Source organism: Gallinula chloropus (assembly GCF_964237585.1).
Source record: "Gallinula chloropus genome assembly, chromosome: 30".
In the NCBI taxonomy this organism is placed as follows: domain Eukaryota; kingdom Metazoa; phylum Chordata; class Aves; order Gruiformes; family Rallidae; genus Gallinula; species Gallinula chloropus.
The window spans coordinates 2,038,739-2,065,365 of record NC_140115.1 but is presented as its reverse complement, the minus strand read 5'-3'; the positions used below and the strand labels follow the sequence as shown (position 1 = coordinate 2,065,365).

General features: G+C 54.1%; 1 protein-coding gene across 1 annotated transcript; it reads right to left on the bottom strand.

The window, feature by feature from the left end:
* Positions 1 to 1,856: 1,856 nt before the first annotated feature.
* Positions 1,857 to 26,627, bottom strand: LOC311202473 (scavenger receptor cysteine-rich type 1 protein M130-like; the record flags this gene model as incomplete). The annotated part of the gene is made up of 12 exons (XM_084277058.1): positions 1,857 to 1,937; positions 19,479 to 19,534; positions 19,745 to 19,828; positions 20,260 to 20,355; positions 21,119 to 21,256; positions 22,395 to 22,709; positions 23,943 to 24,257; positions 24,341 to 24,657; positions 25,325 to 25,643; positions 25,813 to 25,869; positions 25,987 to 26,121; positions 26,606 to 26,627. 12 exons carry the CDS (start codon positions 26,625 to 26,627, stop codon positions 1,857 to 1,859), a joined length of 1,935 nt encoding a protein of 644 aa, XP_084133184.1.

Sequence of the window (26,627 nt, the reverse complement as noted above, 5' to 3'; positions counted from 1 at the left end):
TCCAACACTTGGCTGCAATTTCTATCTTACTTTGTTGGGTATGACAGAAAATACAGAAAGCCAGAGAATGATCAAATTGCAGCAAATCTGTATTTACACTACCCAGTTAATACGTGCCATTCATAGGAGTCCTGTTTTATAACACAGAGAATAAATGTGCACTAGATGTTCAAAGTTATTGCTCCTTCACTTCTACAGAAAATCCCCCACGAGGATTAAAAAATGTCTAGAGACTGCTGGAGATAATGGCACTTAGACAGATATAAGCAGCACAAAAACACTCCATCGTTATTTACAGCCTTGAAGAGATGCACAGTGTGGAGATTATCTGGTTGGCAGCAATTGTTCAGAAACAGGAGAACAGGGCAGTGAGGAAAGGGTTAGGAAAGATCAGCCGAAGATGAGATGAGCACGCGCAGGAATGGGGTTCAGTCCTGGGACACAGTGAGGAAGAGTATCGACGGCCACCAGAGAAACCCGCTCAGCATCACTCTGCGTGGGCTGGGGACATGATAATGACTTCCAGGAAATAGCATCCCTATGCTAACAGTAACCCTCCCCTCTTTGTAGTCCAAGAAGTCAGTGAAGTGAACCAACGATTTCCGTAGAGTAGGAATATAGATCAAGTGAGATAACTGCAAGCCAGTCACTGCAAAGGTACAGCGGCTGTGTGCAGTGGGGCTGGGGTCAGGCCCACAGGGTTGGGGCACCCCCATGGGAGCCAGAGACCAGCCCTCAGTGTGCAGGTTTGGAGCGGAGCCCAAATCTGGCATGTCTGGGGCTTGAAATCCGGCTCATGGGGCCACTCCTGGGGCTCGGAGGTGAGACTGGAGTCCTGAATGTCGGGGCTCCAAGCTGGGCTTGGGGCTCAGAGCCTGTCGCAGCTTTGTGTAGCTGGGTACTGGCAGAGAGTGCGGGGGCTGCAGGGGTGGCTGCTGCAAGGAGCACCCAGAAGCTCTCTGCAGGTCCCACAGAGCAAACACCAGCTGCCTCAGGGCCTGTGCCCTTGTTAAGGCCAGTCCAGAGTTAACCTCCCCAAGCAGCCAGCACTGGTGAGCTGAGTTAGGCTGGGCTAACTCATAACTGGAGAGTCAGGGAGTGATTGGTAGAACCTGCTCACACTTCAACAGTCCAATGTGGCCAGTGAAGAAGTCCAATGGAGAGTGGAGGCTGACAGTGGGCTATCTTGACCTGAATGGAGTCACGCCACCTGTGAGTGCTGCAGTGCCAGATATGCTAGAACTCCAGTATGAACTGGAGTCAAAAGCAGCCAAGTGGGACGGCACGATCGACATTGCAAATGCTTTTTGCTCGATTCCTTCAGCAGTGGAGTGCAGGCCACAGTTTGCTTTCTCTTGGAAGGGAATCCAGTACACCTGGAATCGACTGCCCCAGGGCTGGAAACACAGACCCACCATCTGCTGTGGACTGATGTTAGAGCAGGGTGACGCCCCAGAGCACCTACAGTACATTGATGACATCATTGTATGGGGTCACGGGGCAGATGAAGTTTTTGAGAAAGGAAAGAAAATAATCCAGATTCTGCTAAAAGCTCGTTTTGCCATCAAACAAAGTAAGGTCAAGGGACCTGCTCAGTTTTTAGGAATAATAAATCCAATTTTTAGGAATGAAATGGCAATGTCTCCTCTGACCAACACAAAGGACACACAAGCACTGTGGGTTTGTGGCAAATGCATATCCCCAGCTACGGTCTCATTGTCAGCCCTCTCTACCATGGAACAGATCAAACAGGAGACAGTCCCTGCAGTAGCCCTTGGGCCTGTCTGGACAGGGCCAGGTGTCAAAAACTTGCTCTACACCACAGCTGGGGAGAATGGCCCTACCTAGAGTCTCTGTCAGAAAGCACTAGAGGAGACTTGAGGCCGACTGCTGGGGTTTGGATTCAGGGCTGCAAAGTATCCGAGGCCCATGATACACTGACAGAAAAGGAAACACTGTCAGCATATGAAGGGGTTCAAGCCACTTCAGAAGTGATTGGAACTGAAGCCCAGCTGCTCCTGGCACCTCGACTGCTGGTGCTGGGCTGGATGTTCAAAGGGAAGGTCCCACACATGGAGCAAAAGGGTCGCATTTATCATGCAGCGGGCTCAAATCAGAAACTCCAATCATCCAGGGATCCTGGAAGTGAGCACAGACTGGCCAGAAGGCAAAGATTTTGGGATATCACCAGAGGAGGTGATGCATGCCAAAGAGGCCCCTTTGTATAATGAACTGCCAGAAAATGAGAAAAAATATGCCCTGTCCAGTGATGGGTCCTGTCGTCTTGTTGGCAAACATTGGAGATGGAAGGCGGCTCTATGGAGCCCCACACAACAAGTTGCAAAAGCTGCCAAAGGAGAAGGTGAATCCAGCCACTTTGCAGAGGTTAAAGCCATCCAGCTGGCTTTAGACATGGCCAAACGAGAAAAGTGGCCAAAATTGTACCTCTGTAGTGACTCCTGGATGGTGGCCAATGCCCTGTGGGGGTGGTTACAGTGATGGAAACAAAGCAACTTGCAGCGCAGAGGCAAACCCATCTGGGCTGCTCCATTGTGGCAAGACATCTCTGCCCAGTTAGAGAACCTGACTGTAAAAGGATGGTGTGGAGATGCCCACGTAGCCAAGAGCCGAGCAACCTGAGAACATCAAAACACCCAGCAGGTCCATCAGGCTGCTGAGATTGAAGTGGCTCAAATAGACCTCGATTGGCAACGTAAGGGCAAATTATTATAGCTTGCTGGGCCCATGACATCTCAGGCCATCAAGGAAGAGATGCCACATACAGATGGGCCCATGACTGACTGGTGGATTTGACCATGGACACTGTCTCTTCGTATTTCTCTATTCATGGGAAAGGAGGGGCAAAGCCAGGACAGGTGGCCAAACTGACCAAAGAGAGTATTCCATGCCAATTACATCCTGCCCAGGATATTGGGGGCTGAGGGGAGGAAGGCCTGGGGCGGCTCCGGGACGCGCGGTTCTTGGGGGACGGTCGGGTTCTGGGACGGCTCTGGGTGGCACGGCCTGAGTTGTGTGGTTTGGTGAGAAACTGCATTGGGTATCAACAGCTTCATATATTTTTGCTTTGAAGTCCTGTTAGCATTGTTACATTGTATCTTTCTGTTATCTTAGTAAACTATCCTTATCCCAACCCACGGGCCTCTTAATTTCTTGATCTTGGGGTTATTTGCCCCTTTCTATTCCTTTTCCCTTCCCTTACTTCTCACCCCCCCCCCCCCCCCCCTTTCCCTTTAACCTGCTCTTTTCCTTTAAGGAGCAGGCAGCTGCGTGGATCTTGGCCCTAAGCCGGGTGAAACCACGACAGGGCAGTAAAAGTATGCCAACTTACGATTAGGGGTCTTGTTTGGAGAGGTTGAGTGACCATTGCTTCTTTAGGTCGGAGAGAGGGGAGGCTAAGGGAAGCCCTGTCTGTGGTATGTGGAAAGCACATAGGGTATCAAATCCACTGAAACTGCAGCTTTGAAGGTCAGAGTGGACGTGAGGATAAAGAAATGTCACTGTGAGGACAGTGCTGTGATGCGAAAAGTCAGTCAGAGGAAGTGTGGATGAGCTGGTGGGTTTGTGCTTGTGGGAACAGCTGGTGAGGATGGAGAGAGATCAGAACAGGCAGGGACATCATGGGGTGAGATCAAGGTTGGGAAGGGTGCTGGGTGCTTGCAGCCTACAGGGAAACAGGCACAGGTGTGGGGCAGTGTGGGATGGGCAGTGGTGTAGAGGGACAAGGGTGCCAGCCAGGATGAAAGGGCCTGATAGTAACGAGGTCTTTGTCCCCTTAGCTGTGGCTGATGTCCCTGCCACAGAGGCTTCAGAGGAGACACATTGTCCTCATGGCCACAGAGCATTGTTTTCCCCTTGCACTCACCCCAGAGTAGGCCTCCATGTGTCACATCCCTGTCCTTCCCTTGGTGTCACACTCCCCACATCCCAAGGAAGAGCCCTGAGGCACAGGTGGGGGTCAGGATCTCCCTGCCCAGGGGCTGAGGGTCAGTGCTTGGCATTTCTGCTTCATCAGACCAAGCCAGGGTGTCCTCAGCATCAGAGCTGCCTGTGCTTTGCCTGGGTTTGTCCTCATGGCCTCCAGTTGTCTGCTCTAACGAGCCCCTGGGGAGGCTTTGTCAGTAGTGACTGTCGGTGGGGCCTGTTAGTGCTTCAAGGTTCTTTGGGCATTATTCCTGACTAAACATCTGGAGAGGTTTCATCATTCTTCTCTTGCTACCTTGAGGTCTGTTGACTCAGAATAAAACACACCATGGGGCTCATTAACATCCAGAAAGCCCTTACAACCATGGCTCTTCAAGTCATTTTCTTTAACAAAAAATTAGCCTTGTACAACTAATTGGAGAGGTTTTATTTGAGTGATGAAAACTTCAAAGGAGTTTCACAATGGAGGGTTTTTCCGTAGGAAAAATGTTTCTGTCACATCTCAGATCATGGAAGAAAGTTCAGCAGCATGCTGCAATGGGGGCTGGTCCAGAGGTCACCTAAAGAGATCTGGACCGGCAGAAAAAGCAGTCTCCTTAGACCCAACCCTGCATGCAGAACCTTGCCCTTCCCCAAGCCCAGCAGTTCCCTCCCTGGCCTCCTGGGACTCCCAACACTTTTCCTCCCATCATCTGTGCTCACAGGCACAGACAGATTTCTCTGACAACAAACAGCAGTTACACATGATCCAGTTTAATAACCATGAAATCTCTCTCCTCAGCTGCCTGCTACGGCCAAGCAGCGTGTGAAGGGGGTCAGCTTTACCAGTGCTCCCAGTGCACAACCTGGGGAGGTTTAGGTGCTCTTGCTGGACATTTTGCATTTTTGAAACTTGACGCTGCTGGAGCAGGCAGATTATGTCAGGCACTTGTAAGGACTGTTCCCTTTGACAAGGACAGTCCTGAGCTCCAACATTCCTAGGGCTGCTAATGGGATGTCTGAGTTTGATGCTGGAAGAGACTGAAAATGACATCAGGCACTATTAAGATCGTTCCCTCAGCTACAAAAGCTCTGAGCCTCAAGGTTACTGGGGCTGCCTTTGGGCATGCTGGGGAGTTTTCAGACTCCCAAGATATTTCAGCCCTCAAACCTTTTGTTGTGGAACTATTGCTGGGCATTTAGCATCTTTGAATGTGGACGCTGGTAGAGCTGGAAAATGATGTCTGGTGTTATAGGACAATTCCCATAGCCAGGAATGCCCTTTGCCCAAAGTTTACAAGAGCTGATTGTTGGCTAACTGGTAGGGTTTCAGCCCAGGAACATCTTTCAGCCTTCACAGATGTATTTGGGAGCTATTGATGTTTAGAATTTTCAAAGGCGGAACCTAGTAGAGCCACAAAAATTGTGTGGGGCAACCGTAGGACTGTTCCCCTGGCTAGGAAAGCCCTGACCCCCAAAGATACTGGGGCTACAAGTGGGCTACCTGGGGAGGTTTCTAGAAAGGAAATTTTTTCAGCCCTTGCAACTTTTGTTTGCGACCTACAATAATGGTGGGAGATTCTCCCTGGTAATCCTTTTGTTATTAATGAATTTATAGACTTAATACCAAAAGGATTACCAGGGAGAATCTCCCACCTTCACTGGATCAGGGGGAACCACTGTGATGGAGGATGAAGAAAAGGCTGATGTACTTTGCCTAAGTCCTTAGTAGTAACACCATTGGTCTCCTGATACCCAGACCCTGAGTGGAAAGATGGGGATGGGAAGTGGACTGAAGTCCCATCATCCATGGGCAACTGGTTACTGACCTGCTCAGCCACTTAGATCCATGCGAGTTGATGGATCTGGATGGGAAACACCCCAAGGTACTGAGGGAGCTGGTGGATTTCCTCCCCAAGCCACTTTCCCTTAATTACCAGTACTCTTGGCTGACCAGGGTGGTTCCACCTGACTGGAAGCTGGCACATGTGACACCCATCTACAGGAAGGGACAGAGGGAGGTCCTGGGGAATTACAAGCCTGTCAGCCTGACCTTGGTGCTGGGGAAGCTGCTGGAACAAATCATATTGCATACCATCATGCAACACATGCAGGACACTCAGGCCATCAGGCCCAGTCAGCATGGGTTTAGGAAAGACAGATTGTGCTTCAAGCTGCTGATCTTCTATGACAAGGTGACCTGCTTAGTGGATGAGGGGAAGGCTGTGGATGTGATCTACCTGGACTTCAGTGAAGCCTTCATCAGTTTCCCCCAGGGCACCCTGCTGAAGCCTCTGTTCATGGATTAGATGGGTATACTCTTTGCTGGGTTAGAAACTGGCTGAAGGCTGGGCCCAAACAGCTTTGGTGAATGGAGTTAAATCCAGCTGACAGAACATCACATGTGGTGACGTTGAGATGCTGGATTGTGTCCAGAGAATGGCAGAGTAGACAGTGAAAGGTTTGCAGCACAAGACCTGTGAGGATCAACTGAGGGAACTGGGGCATTTTAGTCTTCAGAATGCTGAGGGAGACCTTATCACTCTCTACAAGTACCTGCAAGAAGGATATAGAGAGGTGCAGGTTGGCCTCATATCTAAGGTAACAAGCCATAGGATGACAGGGAATGGCTTGAAATGATACTAGGGGAGATTTAGGTTAGACATCAGGAAGAATTTCTTTATGGAAAGGGTATTCAGCTATTGGAACAGGCTGCCCAGGGACATGGTGGAGTAACCATCCCTGGAAGTATTACAAAGGTGTTCAGATGTTGTGCTTGATGACATAGTCTGGAGGTGGACTAAGCAGGGTTAGACTGTGGTTGGACTTTGTAAAAGATTCTGTGACTTTATGTTTGTTACACTTCAAGGAAATTCCTGTTCTGTCATGGTGGGAAAGCATTGCCATTTCAGACAAGTTGTCAAGTGATTCAGGCAATGAAAATGTTCTTATAAATATTTAATAAATGTCAGGAGAAATTTTAAGAAAGAAAAATTTGTGCAACTTTTCAGACAGCCATGATGCAAAGAGAGCACAGCCCTCATGGTCAGCGATAAGCAGAAGAAGATGAGCAGTTTGTTGTTGCTTAGAAACATCCAGTGCTCAGTTTCCACATGGCATCCTTCAACTCCTGGTTCCTCATGCTGTAGATGAGGGGGTTCACTGCTGGTGGAAAAACCGAGTAAAGAAATGACAATACCAGGTCCAGAAATAGGGAGGAGATGGAGGGGGGCTTCAGGTAGGCAAAGAAGGCAGTGCTGAGAAACAGGGAGACCACGGCCAGGTGAGGAATGCAGGTGGAAAAGGCTTTGTGCCGTCCCTGCTCCGAGGGGATCCTCAGCACAGCCCTGAAGATCTGCACATAGGACACCACAATGAACACAAAACACCCAAAATCTAAACAGGCACCGACCACAATGAGTCCAATTTCCCTGAGGTAGGCATCTGAGCAGGAGAGCTTGAGGATCTGGGGGATTTCACAGAAGAACTGGTCAAGGGCATTGCCATGGCAGAGGGGCACTGAAAATGTACTGGCCGTGTGCAGCACAGCATTGAGAAACCCACTGGCCCAGGCAGCTGCTGCCATGTGGACACAAGCTCTGCTGCCCAGGAGGGTCCCGTAGTGCAGGGGGTGGCAGATGGCAACGTAGCGGTCATAGGCCATGACAGTGAGAAGACAGAACTCTGTGAAGATCAAAAATAGGAAGAAAAAGAGTTGAGCCACACACCCTGTGTAGGAAATGGCCCTGGTGTCCCACAAGGAATTGGCCAGGGATTTGGGAACAGTGGTGGAGATGAAGCCAAGGTCAGCAACAGAGAGGCTGAGGAGGAAGAAGTACATGGGGGTGTGGAGGTGGTGGTCACAGGCTATGGTGATGATGATGAGGCCATTGCCCAGGAGAGCAGCCAGGTAGATGCCCAGGAAGATGCAGAAGTGCAGGAGCTGCAGCTCCCGTGTGTGTGCAAAGGCCAGGAGGAGGAACTGGCTGATGGAGCTGCTGCTGTTGGACATCTGCTGATGTCAGGTATGGAGACCTGTGAAAAGAGGAAAAGACACAGTGAGAAGTGATGGAACTCTTCTTTTAGGAAAACGTCTTCTAATTCTTAGGGAATGCCCTCAGATTGACTCTCTGTATTCAGGAAGAATTTTGTCAGTTCCCTTTTGGGAGGTCTGCTTTGTGCTGGATTGAACGTGCCACTGCTGGGAGGAGGGTCAGCTGTGGTCTCTCCAGAACTCAGTCCTGCCTGGCAGCAGTCAATAAACAGAAGGATGGTGTGATCTCAGATTAAAGCCCCTGTGGATAGGAATGAGCTTTCCAGCACTGTCACTCCAGTTTCACCTGAGGGCAGAGCAGAGCTTTGGTAATGGTGGGACAAAGGCAGCAAGGACAGGAAGGGAAACAGTGAGAAACAGTCCAGCCAGGGCTGCAAGGACAGGGACAGACAGACAGGTACTCGCAGGTTTCTCAGACTGAAAACGTGGAAGTCTGGGTGCAGAGTCTGTGCTGGGTGGCAGAAACCAGGGGGTTGCTGTGGGAAAGTATCAGCACGGTGGGTGATGTCAGGGAGGTACCAAATCCCACTGCCAGGGCAATGCTGGGAACAGCTCACTCTTCCTCCTTGCCAATGGCTCTGTTGCCTGGATCTGTCCCTGCAGACGCTTCTCTTTGCCCATGTCACCTCCTGCTCTCTGCTCACAGACCTCATCCAACCTGCCCTGCACTCAGCTCTGCTCTGCAGACCCCTCCTGGCATCAGGGCACTGCCCCGGGAACCTCAGTGTGCAGGGCTCAGGAAAAGCTCCAAAGTCTTAATAAGATTTGAGTTTTCATTGCATATTCTTTGGGGAGAAATAAGTTCTCATCTACCACAGCACAGCCCACAGGAGAGGAACAGTCAGAGCAGACACTGCCTTGCAGGAAAATGCTTCCTTGATATTTTTTTTTCAAAGTCCCTTTGGAATGTCTCAAGAATCAGCTGGAGCTGGAAGTAAAGCTGACCCAGGCAGCATTTTCTTACAGAAAAGGGAAACTGTGCTGCCCGTCCCTGGGTCACTCCTTTATCCCACAGCTGCTGTCTCTATCACTGTGGAAAGCCCAGCAGGCAGGCTGAGTGCTGACCCTGGCAGCAGCAGAGCCCCTGCCCCAGCACACAGACCCCAGGGCACAAGGACCCTGCTCACAAGGACAGCCCTGGGCACCCCTCTGCAGCCATGCCCAGGAGAAGACAGCTGTCCTGCCCTGTCCCTCTGATGCAGCAGAAGGGCATCCCTTCCAGGCAGCACTTTCTGGTCCTATAGAGAACCTGTCCTCCTGACAGACCCCACACACTGCCCCATGTCCCAGCTTTAGGAGATCCCTCCAGGAACAGAACCTGCATTGCCCTGCACCCACAGACATACCAGGGAGAGGCTGCAGAGATTTCTCCTCCAGTGAGCTCTCAGCATCCATCAGCTCTCTCAGCCTCACAGGTCTCCCCTCGGTGCCTCCAGGCAGTGTCCCCAGCCCCGTGTGCTTGGCAGAGGAGCTGCTCCTGGGCAGAGCTGTCTCTCTGCAGCACTGCAATATTTCTGAGCTCCCACTTTCCATCCCAGGAGCCCATCTCAGCTCCCAGCAGAGGAGCAGGTCAAGACATCATACTCTCCATCCCCTCTGGGCTCCTCCCTGGAGCTCCAGGGAACCTTCATGGAAAGAGCCTGAAGTTCTCACTGACTTTCCCTCCCTTGGCTGGGGAGAAATCCTTGTGTCCAGCAGATTCCTTTCTCCAGATCAAACCAGAGCTGGGCAGGACAATCACCTTTCCTTGTCTCTGCATGATACAGGACCCCCAGGCAGGGACAGGCAGGGGTCTCTGACCCCCTGCAGAGGTTAAGGAGCATGGCTGCCTGGGAGCTGCTGGGAATTAATGAGGGTGGAGGCCAGGAGAGAGTTGCTCAGACACAAACCCCTGTTGTCAGCTGAAGGGCCAGAGGTGGTCCAAGAGACATGAGTGGGTTCAAGGTCCAATAGAGCAATGCTGCCTGGGATGAGGAGCATTTTTGAGCCTGGTGGGGAATTCCTTTGGCCAAATGAAAAGACACCAGATGGTCACAGTTAGGACCATCCATACCCAGAGGCACCACATGTCCAACAGCAGCTCCATCAGCCAGTTCCTCCTCCTGGCCTTTACAGAACCCATGGGAGCTGCAGCTCCTGCACTTCTGCCTCTTCCTGGGCATCTTCCTGACTGCTCCTCTGGGCAACAGTTTAATGATCATTGTTATAGTCTCTCCAACATTTCCCCCTCCCTCAGCAGCCAGTCCCTGGCTGGCAGAGTTTGTGGAAGGATTTGAGCAGGTCATAGGGCAGTTATCACCTCCTACAGCCTGTGACTTTACAGCTGCACAGGCAAACAACCCTGGCAAACTGACACGCCACCTGACCGATGGGTGCCTTGGCTACATCATCCCAACCCCATCCCCATCCCAATCCCATCCCATCTGTCCTGGATCTTGCCAGGGCAGAATTAACCTCCCCAGGCAGGCAGCACAGGTGAGCTGAGTTAGCCCAGGCTGTTTTCCACACCACTTGACATCACTCCCCCACAAAAGGGGCTTGTTGGGGAGGGGCACTCCTGGTGCCTCCAGGGCATTCAAAGTGCAGCTGAGTCATCTGGTTGGTCATTATGTTGTTCAGTTACTGGGTCATAACTAGGTATAAGTGAAATTCACTGTGGGCTGTTCTCCTTTCATGGTGATTTGGCCAGTAAACTGTCCTTAGGCCAGCCCATGGAGGCTCTGTCTGTTTCTCCTGTGGGAGTGAGTGAGCGGCATGTGCTGCTCAGCCACTGGTTGGAGCTGAACCACCACAGACCTTTTTGGAGCCCAAGGTGGGGCCTGAAGGGTTGTGATAACAGTAGAGGATGAGGTGAGGGGTGCTTTCTCCTCCCCTTTTCCCTCTAGGATTTTTGCAGCATCTGTTGAGAACGTTGACTATCCCTGGGATGTTCAGACCAGCATATGTGTCTTGCTCTCTCTCCTGAATGTCTGTCTGGACCTATGTGTTACCAACAACTGCTCCAAGAATATTGCCAAGGGGTCTTCCCTGGGCTGAAGGGTCAGGGGTGGCATGGGGTGTGGGAGGGCATGAAAAAATACCTAGACAAGAAAAAAAGATCCAGAGGCACTGTGGCTGCCCAGGCCTCAGAAACCACCACCACAGCTGAGCCAGAAAGAACCCTTACAACAGGCACTGGAGCTACCCGTGCCTCAGAGAGTGCAGCTCCTCCAGTCTCCCCAACAAGCACCATGAGTACTCAAACCTCAGAGGCCAACCCCAGAGCTGATCCAGACAGCCAACCAGTACGCCTGTCAGTCACCTCTATCCAGAAGAAGAAATACATGGAGAAATCAGTCCTCATCGTGAGAGATGCTGATGAACTGGGACCATTCCAAGGACCCGAAGAGGCAATACCAGAGGTTATAACCTGATCCTTGTCCTTGAGCTGAGAGACATGAGAAAAGACTTCAGCCGCCTTCCAGGGGAGCACATCATCACCTGGCGACTGCGATGCTGGGACAATGGGGCAGGCAGCAGGGAGAAGGCACGGAAGCCAAGCAGCTGGGATCCCTGTCCAGAGAAGGAGGCAGTAACAAGGCAATTGGAAGGAAGTCTCAAGCTCTCAGCCTCTGAAAGTGACTTCGATCAAGTGTAAGGGCATGGTACCAGTTCATTGAAGATGCTGTGTATTGGCCAGACCAGTGGATGCCCATGGAGAGAGATATCCATTATCTGAGGGGATTAGCCATGTGAGAGATGATTTAGTGTGATGCTGATGATTTGCTGCTCTGTGCATACTGGGCATAGACTTCCTGCAGAGAGGGCACTTCAAAGACCCAAAAGGGTACCAGTGGGCTTTTGCAATAGCTGCCTCAGAGACAGAAGACATTGAACAAGTGTCTCTTCTGCCTGGGCTGTCAGAAGACCCTGCTGTTGTGGGGCTGCTAAAGGTTGAAGAACAGCGAGTACCAGTTGCTACCATGATGGTGGACAGGCAACAATACCACACCCAACAGAGACTCCCTGATTCCCATTCAGAAACTGATCATCAACTGGAGAGTCAGGGAGTGATTGGTAGAACCCGCTCACCCTTCAACAGTGCAATCTGGCCAGTGGGGAAGTCCAATGCAGAGTGGAGGCTGAGGCTGGACTATCGTGCCCTGAATGAGGTCACGCTGCCTCTGAGTGCCGCAGTGCCAGACCTGCTGGAACACCAGTATGAACTGGAGTCAAAAGCAGCCAAGTACTACGCCACAATCGACATTGCAAATGTGGTTTTCTCTGCTCCTTTGGCAGCAGAATCCAGGCCACAGTTTGCTTTCAGTTGGAAGAGAATCCAGTACACCTGGGATCGACTGCCCCAGGGCTGGAAACGCAGCCCCATCATCTGCCATGGACTGATCCAGTCTGCATTAGAGCTGGATGAAGCCCCAGAGCACCTACAGTATATTGATGATGTCATGGCATGGGACAACACAGCAGAGGAATTCTTTGAGAAAGGGAAGAAAATGATCTGAATTCTGCTAAAGCTGGTTTTGCCATCAGACAGAGTAAGGGCAAAGGACCTGCTTAAGGAATCCACTTTTTAGGAATAAAATAGCAGGATGGGTGTCATCAGATCCCAGTGGATGTTATCAATACAATAGCAGCTATGTCTCCATCAACCAACACAAAGGAGACACAAGCTTTCCTAGGCACTGTGGGGTTCTGGAGATTGCATATCCCAAACCACAGTCTCACTGTCAGCCCTCTCTGCTGTGTAACCTGGTAAGAGAACGATTTCTAATGAGCAGTGAGAAGCCTTTGAAGAGATCAAACAGGAGATAGTCCATGCAGTGGCCCTTGGGCCTGTCCAGACTGGGCCAGATGTAAAAAATGTGTTCTACAGGTCAGCCTGGGAGAATGACCCTACCTGGAGACTCTGGCAGAAAGCACCAGGGGAGGCTCAAGGTCAGTCTCTGGGGTTTTGGAGTTGGGGCTACAGAGGATCCAGACACTCTAACAGAAAAGGAAATACTGGCAGCACATGAAGGGGTTTGAGCCACTTAAGAAGTGATTGGGACTGAAGCCCAGCTCCTCCTGGCATCCCAACTGCCAGTGCTGGGCTGGATGTTCAAAGGGAAGGCCCCTTCTACACAACATGCCACTCATGCTACGTGGAGCAAGTGGGTCACACTTATCACACAGTGGGCTGGAATAGGAAACCTCAATCACCCAGGAACCCTGGAATTGATCACAGACTGGCCAGAAGGCAAAGACTGTGGAAAATCACCAGAGGAACAGGTGACACGTGCTGAAGAGGCCTCACTGTACAGTGATCTGCCAGAAAATGAGAGAAAATATGCCCTGTTCACTGATGGGTCCTGTGGTATTGCTGGTAAACATCAGAGCTGGAAGGCTGCTGTATGGAGTCCTACACAACCAGTTGCAGAAGCTGCCTATGGAGAAGGCAAATCCAGCCAGTTTGCAGAGGTGAAAGCCATCCAGCTGGCTTTAGACATTGTCAAAGGAGAAAAAAGGCCACATATGTAGCTCTATACTGATGCCTGAATGGTGGTCCATGGCAGATGGTCTAAATAAAAAATGATGTTATGAACCTCCCAAATACTCTGAAAATGTAACACACCTGGTGTTGAAACAGGGGTGGATAATTTCCTGGTACTGGACAGGCCATAGTTCTCCTCCCCAAGAAGCCAGCACAGCTGAGCTGAGTTTACCTGGGCTGTTTTCCATACCACCTGACATCACTTCCCCATCCAAGGGGCTGGTTGGGGAGGGGTGGTCATGGCATGCTGCAGCACTCTGTTATTGTTGGGGTTGTAAGGTACTCTCTGTGCTATCACTGGTGTGAGTGCAATAGGGGTTGCTATTGTTCCCCTTTTTATGGTGCTTTTATCAGTAAACTGTCCTTATCCCAACCCACACAGGCTCATTCTGTTTCTCCTCCTGGAGTGAGCAAGCAGCATGTGTTGCTCAGCCATTGTTTGGGGCTGAACCACCACAGTATCCAAGCCACAAGCTGCGAGCTTCTCTAAGAGAAAGTTCTTGAAAACTGTGTCCAAGACCTTGCTAAAGTCAAGGTAGACAACATGCAGAGCCCTTCCCTTGTCCAAGAAGCAGGTCACCCTGTCATACAGGGAGATCCAATTGGTCAAACAGGAGCTGCCCTTATGAACCCAAGCTGACTGGGCCTGACCACCTGGGGGGTTTTTCATGAACTGGTTAATGCTGCTCAGGATGATCTGCTACATCAGCTTCTCTGGGACTGAAGTCAAACCATCAGGCCTGTAATTTCCCTGATCATCCTCCTGTTCCTTCTTATATAGGGGGTTACACTGACTGATCCAGTCAGCCAGGACTGATGGAAAGTGGCTTGGTGAACCCCCCTTGCCAGCTCTCTCAGCACCCTTGGCTGCATCCCATTCAGCCCCACAGATCTCTGCACATCTCTGTGGTGCAGCAGGACCTTCTCCTCCTGGATTGAGGTGGGCTCATTCTGCTCCCTGTCCCTGTCTCCCAGCTCAGGGAATTGGATTCTCTCTCTACAACTGCTCCTATTACTAAAGACAGTGGCAAAGATTTCATTAAGCACCTCAGCCTTGTCCTCCTCTCAACAATGTTTCCTCCTGAATCTGATTGGGGATGGAGGGTCTCCCTGCTCTTTCTTTTATTTAAATGGAGGACAGATGAATTTCTAGCTGGGCTTTGGACCACCAATGAGGAGAAACTCTACATCCTGTTGTTCTTCCCTCAGCATTACACACCCCATACTGCCCCAGGAAGAGCCTGAGCAATGCCTGAGGGACAGGACCTGTCCTCCATGGGATGGGGGTCAGGGCTTGGCATTTCTGCTTCATCAAACCAACCCAGGGCTTTCTCAGCATCTCAGCTACTTGTACATTGCCTTTGCCTACCAGCCAACATGGCCTCCAATTACCTGTGCTAACGAGTCCCTGGGGAGGCTCAGCCAGCAATGGCTCTCAGTGGGACTCATTAATACTTCAGGTACTTTGGCTTCTGCTTTTGACATGGAGTTTGTTGTGTAATTTCCTCTCAGTACCTGAGCATCAAGGACTCAGCAACAAATGCACCCCAGGGCTCATTAAAAATAAAAAGCAAACCCTAACAAGCTATGTCTGTTCATGTAATTATCTTCAAGTCTTCAAGAGATGTACAGATCATTGAAGCTGTTTCAAAGGGAGCTCAGAGTAAAATTGATTTCTTTTTCAGGATGTAGGTTATTATTTTCACTGTAGAGGAGAGGTGACAACCTCTGACTGAGATTGATCCAGGGTGCCTCCTAAGGTGGTCTGGACTGGTCTGAAAAAGGGTCCCTTGAGGCAGTGGGGACAACCTTGCTGCACATCTCCACAAGCCCACCATGACTCTCACCAGCCAAGTGGGACTTGCATCTCTTGTCCTTACATCAGGTCTCTCTCTGCACTCCACCGTGGGGCATTACAGCCCCTCTGTACCAGCTCCCCTGCTTTCCTTAGAGAACTGGCTGCACACAGGCAGCACACAGGGAGTTATTTTCCCACCAGCAGAAGAGACCTGACAAGATTCACCATTAAATTCAACACTCCTCACTCTATGCCAAGTGCAATCTGACACTAGTGAGGTTCACCTGCCACAAAGCTTAACCCTGTGAGAGATGTTCTAGTGAGGAAGGAGACTGTGAAATCACCACAACTCAAGAGCTGGCTAAAGACAGAATGAGTCAGACAACTGCCAGAAAGGCAAGGGTTTAACTCCCTGAATCTCAGAGCAGCAGCTGGATGGTTGAGATGTGTCTGAATGGACCAAGGGGAAGGGGAATCTAGAGACCAACCACAAGTGCTGCTGTGCAGATCCACTGCTAAATGGTGATTTCAGACATGGTCATAGAATCTCCTTGGGATCCATAAGGATCATCAAGTCCAACTCCTGGCTCCACACAGGGCCAGCCAAGTCAGAGCACGGGACTAAGCGCATCATCCAGATGCTTCTTGAACTTGGTCAAGCTCAGGGCTGTGACCCCTTCCCTTGGCTGCCTGTTCCAGTGCCAGACCACCCTCTCAGTAAAGAACCTCTCCCTCATATCTAGCCTAAACCTCCCCTGTCACAGCTTCATGCTGTTGCCTCGGGTTCTATCACTGGCCACCAAAGAGAGATCAGCACCTCCCCCTTCTCTCCCCCTCCTCAGGATGCCTCAGACTGCAATGAGTTCTCCCCTCAGCCTCCTTTTCTCCAGGCTGGACAAACCAAGGGACTTCAGCCTCTCCCCATGAGACTTCCCCTCCGGACTCTTCATCATCCTCATTGTCTCCTCTGGACACTTTCCAATATTTTAATGTCCCACTTGTACTGTGGAGCCCAAAACTGCACCCAGCACTTGAGGTGAGGCTGCACCAGCACAGTGTAGAGCGGGACAGTCCCCTCCCTGGACCGGCTGGCAATGCCATGCTTGATGCACCCCAGGATATGCTTGGCTCTCCTGGCTGTCTGGGCACACTGCTGGCTTGTGTTCAACTTGCTGTCTACCAAGACCCCCAAATCCCTCCAGCATCTGACCCCCCAGTCTGTATGTGCAGCCAGTGCTGCCCCTTCCCAGGTGCAGGATCTGGTGCTTGCCCTTGTTAAACTCCATGGTGTTGGTGACTGCCCAGCTCTCTGACCTGTCCAGGTCTCTGCAAGGCTTCTCCACCCTCAACAGAGTCAACAGCTCCTCCCAATTTGGTGTCACATGCACATGTACTTAAGACACCCTCCAGTCCAGTTGTCTGGACATTTATGAAAACATTAAAAAGAATCAGAGAATCACAAGGTTGGAAAAGACCTTTAAGATCATCAAGTCCAACTGTTCCCATCCTGAGCTAAACCAGATCCCTGAGTATCTCATCTACCCCTTTTTTTGAACACATCCATGGAAGTTGACTCAACCCCTTCCCTGGGCAGCCTGTTCCAGGCCCTGACAACTCTTTCAGTAAAAAATTCTTCCTCACATCTGATCTGACCCTGCCCTTGTGCAGCTTGAGCCCATTTCCTCCTGTCCCCTGGCTGATGAGACCATCGCCCACCTCTCTGCACCCTCCTGGCAGGGCAGTGAGAAGGTCTCCCCTCAGCCTCCTCTTCTCCTGGCTGAACACCCCCAGCTCCCTCAGCTGCTCCTCAGAGGATTTGCCCTCCAGCCCCTTCCCCAGCCTCATTACCCTTCTCTGGACTCGCTCCAGGACCTCAATGTCCTTCTGATGCTGAGGAGCCCAGAACTGGACTCAGCACTCAAGGTGCAGCCTCACCAATGCCCAGTACAGGGGCACAATCCCCTCCCCAGACCTCCTGGCCACACTGTTTTTGATACAAGCCAAGATGCCGTTGTCCTTCCTGGCCTCCTGGGTGTTGCAGAATGGCTTGAGAAGCCAGGCCATGAGCCTGTGGAGCAGCTGCCCAAGCAGTCGCCTGTGTAGCTCAGTCAGACCAGGCCCCACGCCGTGTTGGTGAGCACAGAAGGGTCAACAATCGGTCAGGGTGTTCTTGTGCATCATGCAGCAAGGACACAAGATGTGGGAGCAGGAGGTGTGATAAGGATTCAGTGCTCCTGGGACTGAGAAAGAGACATGATTCCCAGGCTGACAGATGGGTGGGGTATGTAAATGTAACCTTTAGCTAAGAGCCAATTAGAATACGACAAGTACAACACGTGGTAGGAACAGTATCAAAGGAAGTGTGTGCTTGCCATGAAGTTGAAGTTGCTTTATCAATCACACTGATTGGCAGCATCTTCCCTCTCGTCGTGGCACCCATCCTTGGTAATAGTCTGGTAATAGTCTCTTCCCTTGAGGGAATTTTGGGGAAAATGTGGGAATTAGGGAATTTGGGGGGAAAATAGAGGATTTTGGAGGAAACATGAGGATTTTGGGGAGATATGAGGATTTGGGGGAATTCCTGGCTCCTTGGGCATAGACAACATTCTGGAGTGACTAAAGGTGAAGCTGGATGAGTCGTGGCCGGGATTCTGGGAAGAATTTGGGTGACATTCCAATGGTTTTGGAGTTTCTGCTTGAACAAGACCTGGATCTTTGTGCCAGGATGCCAGGGAGATGCCAGGAGGTGGGGACATGTCAATGGGGTGGTGACCACCGTCAGCACCACCACCACCATCTCTGGCACAGTAGTCGGTGGCCGTGTCATTGTCATTGACTGATGATGCGTATCGGGCGTCCCAACCATCTCCAGCCCCTTCCCAGGGAATCCCTATGCCCTGGGATCTTTGATGGTTGGATCAAGAGTTGACCCAGTTGACCCAGCCCTTGGCCATTGGCCTCCGGCTTTGACTGTTTCCCTCCAACATCAACCCCTTTCACCCCAACACTCAACGATCACCCCAACCCTCAACTGGTCACCCCAACCCTTTACTCCCTCAGTGTCAGGGCATTCTCTCTTTCCCTCCCCCTCCAGAGGATCATTTGGGTTTCTTGACAGTGGGAGAGATTTTGCTCTGTGTGGGACTCCACATCAGTGGCTTTGGCAGCAGAGAGGCAGCAGGAGCCCCAGTGAGAAGGGAAATTGGGTTCCCCATTCTGGTTCCCCCATGTCCAGGCAGCCCTGCAGCAGCCCTACTGCTGCCATCAGCTGAGCACATCAGCAGAGGGGGTGCTGCTCTGTGAGGGTGGGTTTAGAAAGGGCACAAATGCCAGACTGGGACAGGGGTAAGGGAGGAGGGGGGAACATGAGGAAAGATCCCAGACACACCAGGGTCAGTGAGGAAGGAGGGGGAGGAGGAGTTCCCTCCCACAGAGTTGAGAAGGAGAAAAATACCCCTTCCTACCCCAAAGGCTTTTAATAGGAACAAGTGGGGAGGCAGAGAGTAACCACAGGAGAATAAACAGAGAGCAAACCACGGGCTGTTTCTGCTGCCCCTGGGAGAAGGGAGATGGGTCCCTGGTGCTCAGGGCTCTCCCAGCTGCACAGACCTCTCCTGCCTCCTGGCTGCACCCAGCTGCATGGCCGGGCCGGGCTGTGCTGGCCCAGGGCTCAGGGGCTGCTGTGCACTGAGCTCTGGTGTCACAGCCTTGGTGTCCTCAGGGGGATGTGCCAGAGACACCTCTTCAGCATCGTCATAGCCTGTGCTGTCCTGGGGAGGGGACCAGGCATCTGCCTCAGCTCCAGGGGCCTCAGCACGTCTCTGGGGGTGCAGGTGTGTCCCTGCAAGCAGCAAGGCAGCCCACTGAGTGATTGTCCCACGAGGTGCCCATCCTGACCTGTACATCACCTTCCTCCCTTCTCCTCACCAGTGCAGAAATATTCACCTCCCTCTTCCACCAAGGGTCCCCCCCCAAGGAAAACACCCAGGGCAGGTTGGTCTATTGCCAGACTGTGGGCTCTCAATATGGCAGCAATTCATCTGGCACCACAGGAACCCACAGCACTGCCTGTCCCTCTCACCTCCAGGTGCATCCCTGGGACCAGCTCCATCCTCTGGTGCCCTGGGCATTTCCCAGTCTCCTTGCCCAGACACTGGATCCTCCCCAGGCTCAGAAACCTCCCTGGCATCGTCAAAGCCATCTGCTGGGTCATCTCTGCGCAGGACAGGCATGTCTGAAAGGAGAAGGGAGATGCTGACAGTGAGAAGACACATCCTGCAGAGCAGAGGAAGGGAGGAAGGGCAGGAACATGGGCCTCAGAGACTGGATTTGGCAGCACCAGAGGATTCCCCTGCCCATTTCCTCCCCTGCTGCTCACGGTGACACTGGTGTCCATCACCAGTGTGCAGGGAGGAGAGACCCACCCCTTCCTGCTCCCCATTACCTGGTGCTGATCCTGGACCATCCTCCTCCTCAATGTCCTCATAGTGGGTCTGCATCTTGTTCAGGGACCCCTCTGAGTAGGAGCCTGGGGAAAGTGATGGAAGTTTTATGGGGTGAGTTCTGCTGACCCAGCTTGTGCTCAGTGCTGCTGGGGACAGGGGACCCACCGAGCCAGGGCTGCATTGGATGGCGGGTCAGGAGTTTCCTTGCTCTCCTGGGAAAAACCCCAACTCACAGGGGCTCCCAGAGCTGCCCCAGGACAGCCCCTTCCCTCACCCCTCAGCTGACAATGGGATGTGGGGACACACAGAGAGGGGCTGTCCACTGGCTGGGACAGGATGAGCTGGTGAGGATGAAGCTTTTCTGCAGCCCCAAAACCTGTCTGCTCTCCCCACAGAACCCACAGCCCCAGTGCTGCAGGGACCTTGGGCCAGGGGGCTGCAGGGGGTCAGTCTTAGGTGGGGGCCAGGGGAAAGAGCCTTAGAGATATGGCCCCCATGAGGGACCCACACCCACCTGATATGCTGAACCTTGCCTGCTTCTCCAATGCTGGGCTGTACCCGATCTCTTCATACAGGGCCTCAGGGAAGGGCTTCCAGGCTCGCTCAGAGGCTGCAGACAAGAGGCAGGTCTGGCTCAGGGATGTGGCTCAGGGATGGGCAGTGAAGGGATGGATCCTGATCCGCTCCCCCTGCCCTGTTCCCCCAGCTCAGCCCAGGGCTGTCCCCACAGCACAGCCCCACTGTGCTGTTCAGTCACTGTTGCCACTTCCTCAGGAAGGGCAATGTCCCCATGGAGATGGTCATGGGCAGTGACACCCTCATCATCCCTCAGAGACAGCCCTTGTGCCCCTCTGGAACCTGGATCCTGTTCCTGGTGCTGAGCTTGGAGCAGCTCCTGCCTTTCCTCTCCCCTGGAGCTGTCCACTCTCTGCCCAGTGGATCCATTACACAGCCCCTGCCCTGCTGGGGGGAGGTAAGGGTTGGGTGGAGGAACAGCCAGGGGTCCTGATGCTGAAAGGATGGGAGGTGCTGCCCAATGATTCTCCCAGCATCTCGCACCCCCAGAGCCCCCTCCCCATATACCCAGAGCACTACCCGTGGCACATCCTCATCTATCCCCCTTTATCCCATCTCCCCAGCCCAGCTGTGCCATTTCTCTCCTGGCCCCATCCCTGACTCCCCCCACGTCTGGACTCTCTCTCCCCCTTACTGCTGGTTGCCCATGGTCAGGCAGTCAATGGGGTGATACATAGGACTGTGGGCAGCACACACTCCTGTCCCCCAGCTCTGCCTGTACCACTCACTGACACCCCACAGCACCCCTGGCCTTGCCAACACCCATCTTCACCTGGGAGCATGGAGAACAAACCCACCTTTGCGCCCAGCCCTGGCGCTCCACGCTTGCCCAGCCAGGAGGGCCAGGAGCAAGCAGAGAAGGGCTCCCAGGATGATACAGATGATGACAAGCAAGGACTCTCTCCTGCTGCTTGTCACACGGCCGCGGGTGGCATCTGCACAGGCAGGAAGCCAGAAATAGCAGCCCCAGGGCTGGGAGAGGTGGGGGGCTGTGACACCACAGTCCTGACCCCGTGATACCGGGGTAAGGGACCCCAGAGGTGAGTGATGGGGAAGGTTCCACCATTCTGGGGACTGACAGCCCTCCCTAACCCCACCCCACCCCCACTGCTGACCCAGTGACACCTTTTGGGAGTTTCCCACCTCTGCAAGGAGCCCCTTCCCCCTGGCTGTGGGTCACAGCCCGGCCCTGGGAAGAGCCAGCGCTGACACACAGGACAGGTTACCTGCTCGGGGGGTTGGTGCTGTGGTCCTGGGTGCAGCTGCAGAGGAAGAGAAGGAGAGCTGTGGATTAACTGGGATACTGCAGCGCTGGGTAATTGGTACTGAGGGGCTGGTTACTGGGGACACTGGTGGGGTGGTTGCTGGCAATACTGGTGGGACTGCCATGGGGCTCTCCCAACCAGTATGCACCCACCCCCAAACCAGTATGAACCCCCAAAAAAACATGATATAACCCCAAAACTAGTATGAACCCTCCAAACCAGTACAGAACTACCCAAACCCAGTATAGACGCCCTAAAACCAGTAAAACCCCCAAGACAAGTATGAAACCCCAGAAACCAGTATAGAACTCCCAAGAGTAGTATAAAACCTCACAAACCAGTATGAATTCCCTAAACCAGTATGGACTGCCAAAATCAGTATAGAATCTCGCAAATCAGTATAGAACACCAAATCAGTACACAACGCCCTCAAACCTGTATGAACCCCCAATAAAACCAGTACAGAATCCCCTCAAACCAGTATAGACCCCCCTGAAAACCAGTATGTACCCCCCAGATCAGTACGAACACCCCAAAACCAGTATAGCACCCCTCAAACCAGTATAGAACCCTGAAAAACAGCTGCAGAGGAGAAGAAGGAGAGCTGTGCTGAGAGGCTGGGTGTGCAGGTCCTGGGGAGCCTCCTCTCTGACACTCCGGGGGTGTGTGCATGTGTGCAGACATCCCTGGCACATCCCACCCACACTGGCCCTCCTGTGGGGCTGCTCCTTCAGAGGTGGCCAGGCAGAAGCCCAGGGCCCTGCTCGGGGCCACGGGCAGGACAGTGCAGCCCCCGGGAGATGCTCACCAGAGCAGTTCACGGCAGCGTCCTCCTTATGCCGGCAGGCGCCGCTGTCCCCGGGCCGGGCCCAGCAGTGCTGCAGAGATGGCTCTGTGCCCCGGCACTCCACCTGCTCCAGCCAGATGGGGCCCGTCCCCTTCCCAAACGCCGCCTCGCCCAGGGCAGACACTGCGGGGCCACAGCCCAGCTGCCGGCACGCCACTGCCGCGTCCAGCATGTCCCAGGAGTCGTCGCACACCGTCCCCCAGGAGCCGCGGTGCCAGACCTCCACTCTGCCCGAGCACCCGCTCTCGCCTCCCACCACACGGATCTTCTCCCTGTCTGGAGAAGGCAGAGACCCCTCAGGGCTCCAGGGCAGCAGGCAGAGCCCTGCCAGGGGAGAGGCCTGCAGAGGAGCAGCTACCTGTGCAGCTCGTGGAGTTTGGGCACGTGGATTCCAGGGCTGGGGCCTTTCCTGGCTGTCTACCTGTAGAAGGAAATGTTGTGGTGAGGGGCTGCAACAAGGGGGTCATGTGGCAGAGAGAGGGGCTGAGTTCTGCCTGTGCATCCCTAAGTCACTCAAGGGACACACCCGACAATGTGGGGGACCTTGACTGCCCAGCCCCAAAGGGAGCCTGGTTCACAGAGGGCAGGATAGGGGACACTCTTTGGAGAGTGTCTCTTTGGAGAAAGAGACCTGATGGGTCTCTTCTGAGACCCCTTCTGCAGACTCCTCTGCCTCCCCCAGGCACTGCTGGCAGCCTGGCTGCCCGCTGCTGCTAAATGTGGGGGTCTGAGAGCTGAAGGCTCCTTTGTGCCACCACCAGCAGCAGAAGGGTCTGGCATGGAAAAGAAAAGCCCCCGTGGGCTCTGTCTGTGTCTGACGGTGCCCAGAATGGAGCAGGAGCTGGGGATGCTGGTGCCCGGGTAGCTCAGAGTTACCCTGGCAGGTGATGTGGGTCTCATCGCGCAGGTCAGTGCAGGACTGTGGGTGCCAGGGAGTGGAGGGACACTGCCAGAAGGAGCTGTGACTCTTCCCACACTCCACACGATCCAACCAGGCAGGGCCACTCATCATTCCATAAGTCAGGAATGGATCCAAGGATACTGCATCCCCGCAGCCCAGCTCCTTGCACGCCAGAGACACCGTTTGGGGAGTCATTGAGTTGGAGCAAATGCTCCCCCAGGTCCCGTTATAGAAAACCTGCAGGCGCCCGGAGCAGCTGCCGTTGTTCTCCAGCCTCAGGGCCACAAACTCTGTGAGGAGAGAGGCCAAAAGGAAAAGGATGGTGCAGGGATGTGGGATCAGGGGTGTCCATCTAGTCCTCAGGTCCTCAACATGAAAAGACATGGCCAGACAGTCCCCCTGGCAGCCCCTGACAGACAGACAACCCTTCCCTCCATTGTCTCCCCAGAGATGCCATGTGGGACAGAGAGGACCTGTGTGTGGGTGTCCCCAGCATGGGCTTGGGCAGGGGCTCAGCAGCAGCCAGGGACAGCCTCAGCCATTGCCGGCTCTCCCCTTGTCCCAAGCTCCCCTGTCCCTGGGCTCCCAGCACAGCTCCCAGCACAGACCTGAGCAGACGACTCCGGCGTCCTCTTTGTGCCCGCAGTCGGGCTGCCCCCAGGGCCGTGCTGGGCAGTCCCAGAGAGCAGCTTCGGCCCCCGAGCAGCTCACGCTGCCCAGCCAGACCTGCCCGGCGCCTTCCCCGAAGCCAGCAGAGCCAACGGCCTCCACCGCCCCTCCGCAGCCCAGCTGCTGGCAGACGACGGCGGCGTCGGGCAGGTCCCAGCCGTCATCGCAGACGCTCCCCCAGCTGCCCCGGTAGTAGATCTCCACTCTGCCTGCACAGCGCCCGGGCCCGTTCACCAGCCGCACCCGACGGCTCCCTGCAGCAGGAAGAAGCCCAGCTGCTGTCAGGGGATGGTGCCCACCCAGCCCAGAGCCCGGGGGGCCCTGCAGTGCCACTCACCCTGGCAAACGACCCCCACGTCCTCGGCAATCCCAGCTGCCAGCGCGCTCTCGGGCAGGGAGGTGTTGCAGAGGGTCAGGCTGGGCTCATGCCCTGCGCACCGCACCCCTCGCAGCCCCACAGGACCCGTCCCTCTCTCAGGCTTTGGGGGGTTGTAGGCTCTCTCTGCCTCTCCACACCGCAGCTGCCGGCACACCACGCTGGCCTCCTGCACGTCCCACTGGTCATCCAGGACTCGGCCCCAGGTCCCGCGCTGGAAGATCTCCACTCGCCCGTCACACCGGCTGCCTCCACCCACCAGCCGCAGGGCCCCGGAGCTGTCTGAGCCTGGGGAGAGCAGCCATGGCCCAGCCTCAGCAGCACCAGAGAGCCCAGAGACCTGCAGTGCCTCTCCAGGCTCTGGAAGCCTGATGGCCCCCTTGAGATCCATTGCCTGCCCAAGCACTCTGCATTGAGCTTCAGGAGCAGTTTTTCTCATGGTTGGTTTCCCAGGGACTGAGCCCTGTTGGGCAAGACACTCTCTTTGCTCTTGGTGGGGCACAGACACCCAACATGTCCCTGCTGAGGCAGATGGGGCAGCTCCTGCAGGAGGGAGTAGCAGATGGTTGGATGGCCTGGAGATGGGCAGCACCAGGAGAAGCCGTGCTCATCCTCTGCCCTGGCACTGCTGATACATGGGACACCCCACACATCTCTGCATCTCTGGGGATCAGGGACTGGGAACTGGTTTGACTCCAAGACTTCTGGTGGCTCCAGGGCCTGATCCCTGTCCCAGGAAGGCAGAGATGTCTGACCCTGTTCAGTGTCAGCTCTCCCACATCAGAGCGTTCAGTCGGAGCAGATCAAGCTCTCCAGATCACTCCAGGGGAAGGGAGGTTTTCTCCAGGGAGAAGTTCACCCTGTGGCTGCCATGGGATCCCTTGCTTTGGGTGGCCATGTCACACCCCAGGGGAAAATGGGGGTAAGACGCTGTTTTCCCAGCACTCACCTGAGCAAATGACAGCAGCGTCCCTGTCGTGGGAGCATGGGGAGGCTCCCAGGGCAGTCACTGGGCACTGTCCCAGCTGGGCTTCTGTCCCATCACAGTGGAATGACTCTCTCCAGGTGGGGCCGGTCCCTCTCCCAAAACGCCCTCCTCCAGGAAGGGCCTCAGCAAACCCGCAGCCGAGGTGGCGACAGAGAACGTGGGCGTCCAAGAGGTCCCAGTGGGAGTCACAGAGGGTGCCCCAGGTCCCCAGCACCTGGACCTCCACCCGCCCATCACAAGCTGTGCTGCCATTCACCAGCCTGAACCCTGTGTACTCTGGGGACAAAGACGAGAAAAAGGTCATTGGTTCTCTTCACCTATGGCAGTTGGAGGACTGGCCAGATGGACAGCCTTCCTTTCTCCTCCTTCTGCATTCTCTTAGGGCTGCAGAAAAAGACATCGTCCCTCCTGCTTTCATACCCAGCAATGTGCCCAGACCCCTTACTTGTGCATGTGACACTGGCATCATTGGCGTGGGTGCAGGGTGGATGTCTGGGGGACCCTGTGGGGCAGAAGGCGAGAGAGGATTCATTCCCCAAGCACTGCAGCTCCCTGTCCCAGATGGAACCAACACCTTCTCCAAAATGAGCTGCCCCAGGGATGGACAGGGCTACCCCACACTGCAGCTCTTCACAGACCACGTCAGCGGCTTTGGGACCAAAGTCCAAGTCACAGACAGTTTTCCACTGGTTCTCATCACGGATCTCCACTTGTCCTGAGCAGGGGCTGCCCCCTCCAACCAGCCGCACAAACCCTGGAGCAAGCAAAGACCCCTGTGAGTTCCCAGAGCCCTCTGGCAATGTGCTGAGCATGTCTCACCTCATCTCTCAGGTGGCTACAGGCAGCTCCCAGTGGGTGCTGATGGCACAAACCCACCAGAGTCCCTCCCTGCTCTCCAGAAATCAGCACAGCACCGGGGGCTGGCTGTTCTCCCACAGCCACAGGCACAGGCACCGCTCAGATAAACTGCTGCTCTTCTGGAGACCCTGGGCTGCTGGGCACGGGCCCCAGGCCCTGGATGGGCCCAAGGAGATGGTCCCAGGTGCTGTTGTCAGTGGCAGCCTGCTCTGCACCTACAAGCTCAGGGCCAGGCCCAGGAACCCCTTGGAGCCACCAGAAATGCCCCCCTCAGTCCCAGAGGGTTCTGCAGTGTGGGTGTACCCACAACCACTGTCTGCACCAGCCTCCAGCTCCAGCACCCACCCAGGGAGGGGTCCTCATCCAGGGCAAGAGCGTACCGCAGGTGTGCACAGCACCCAT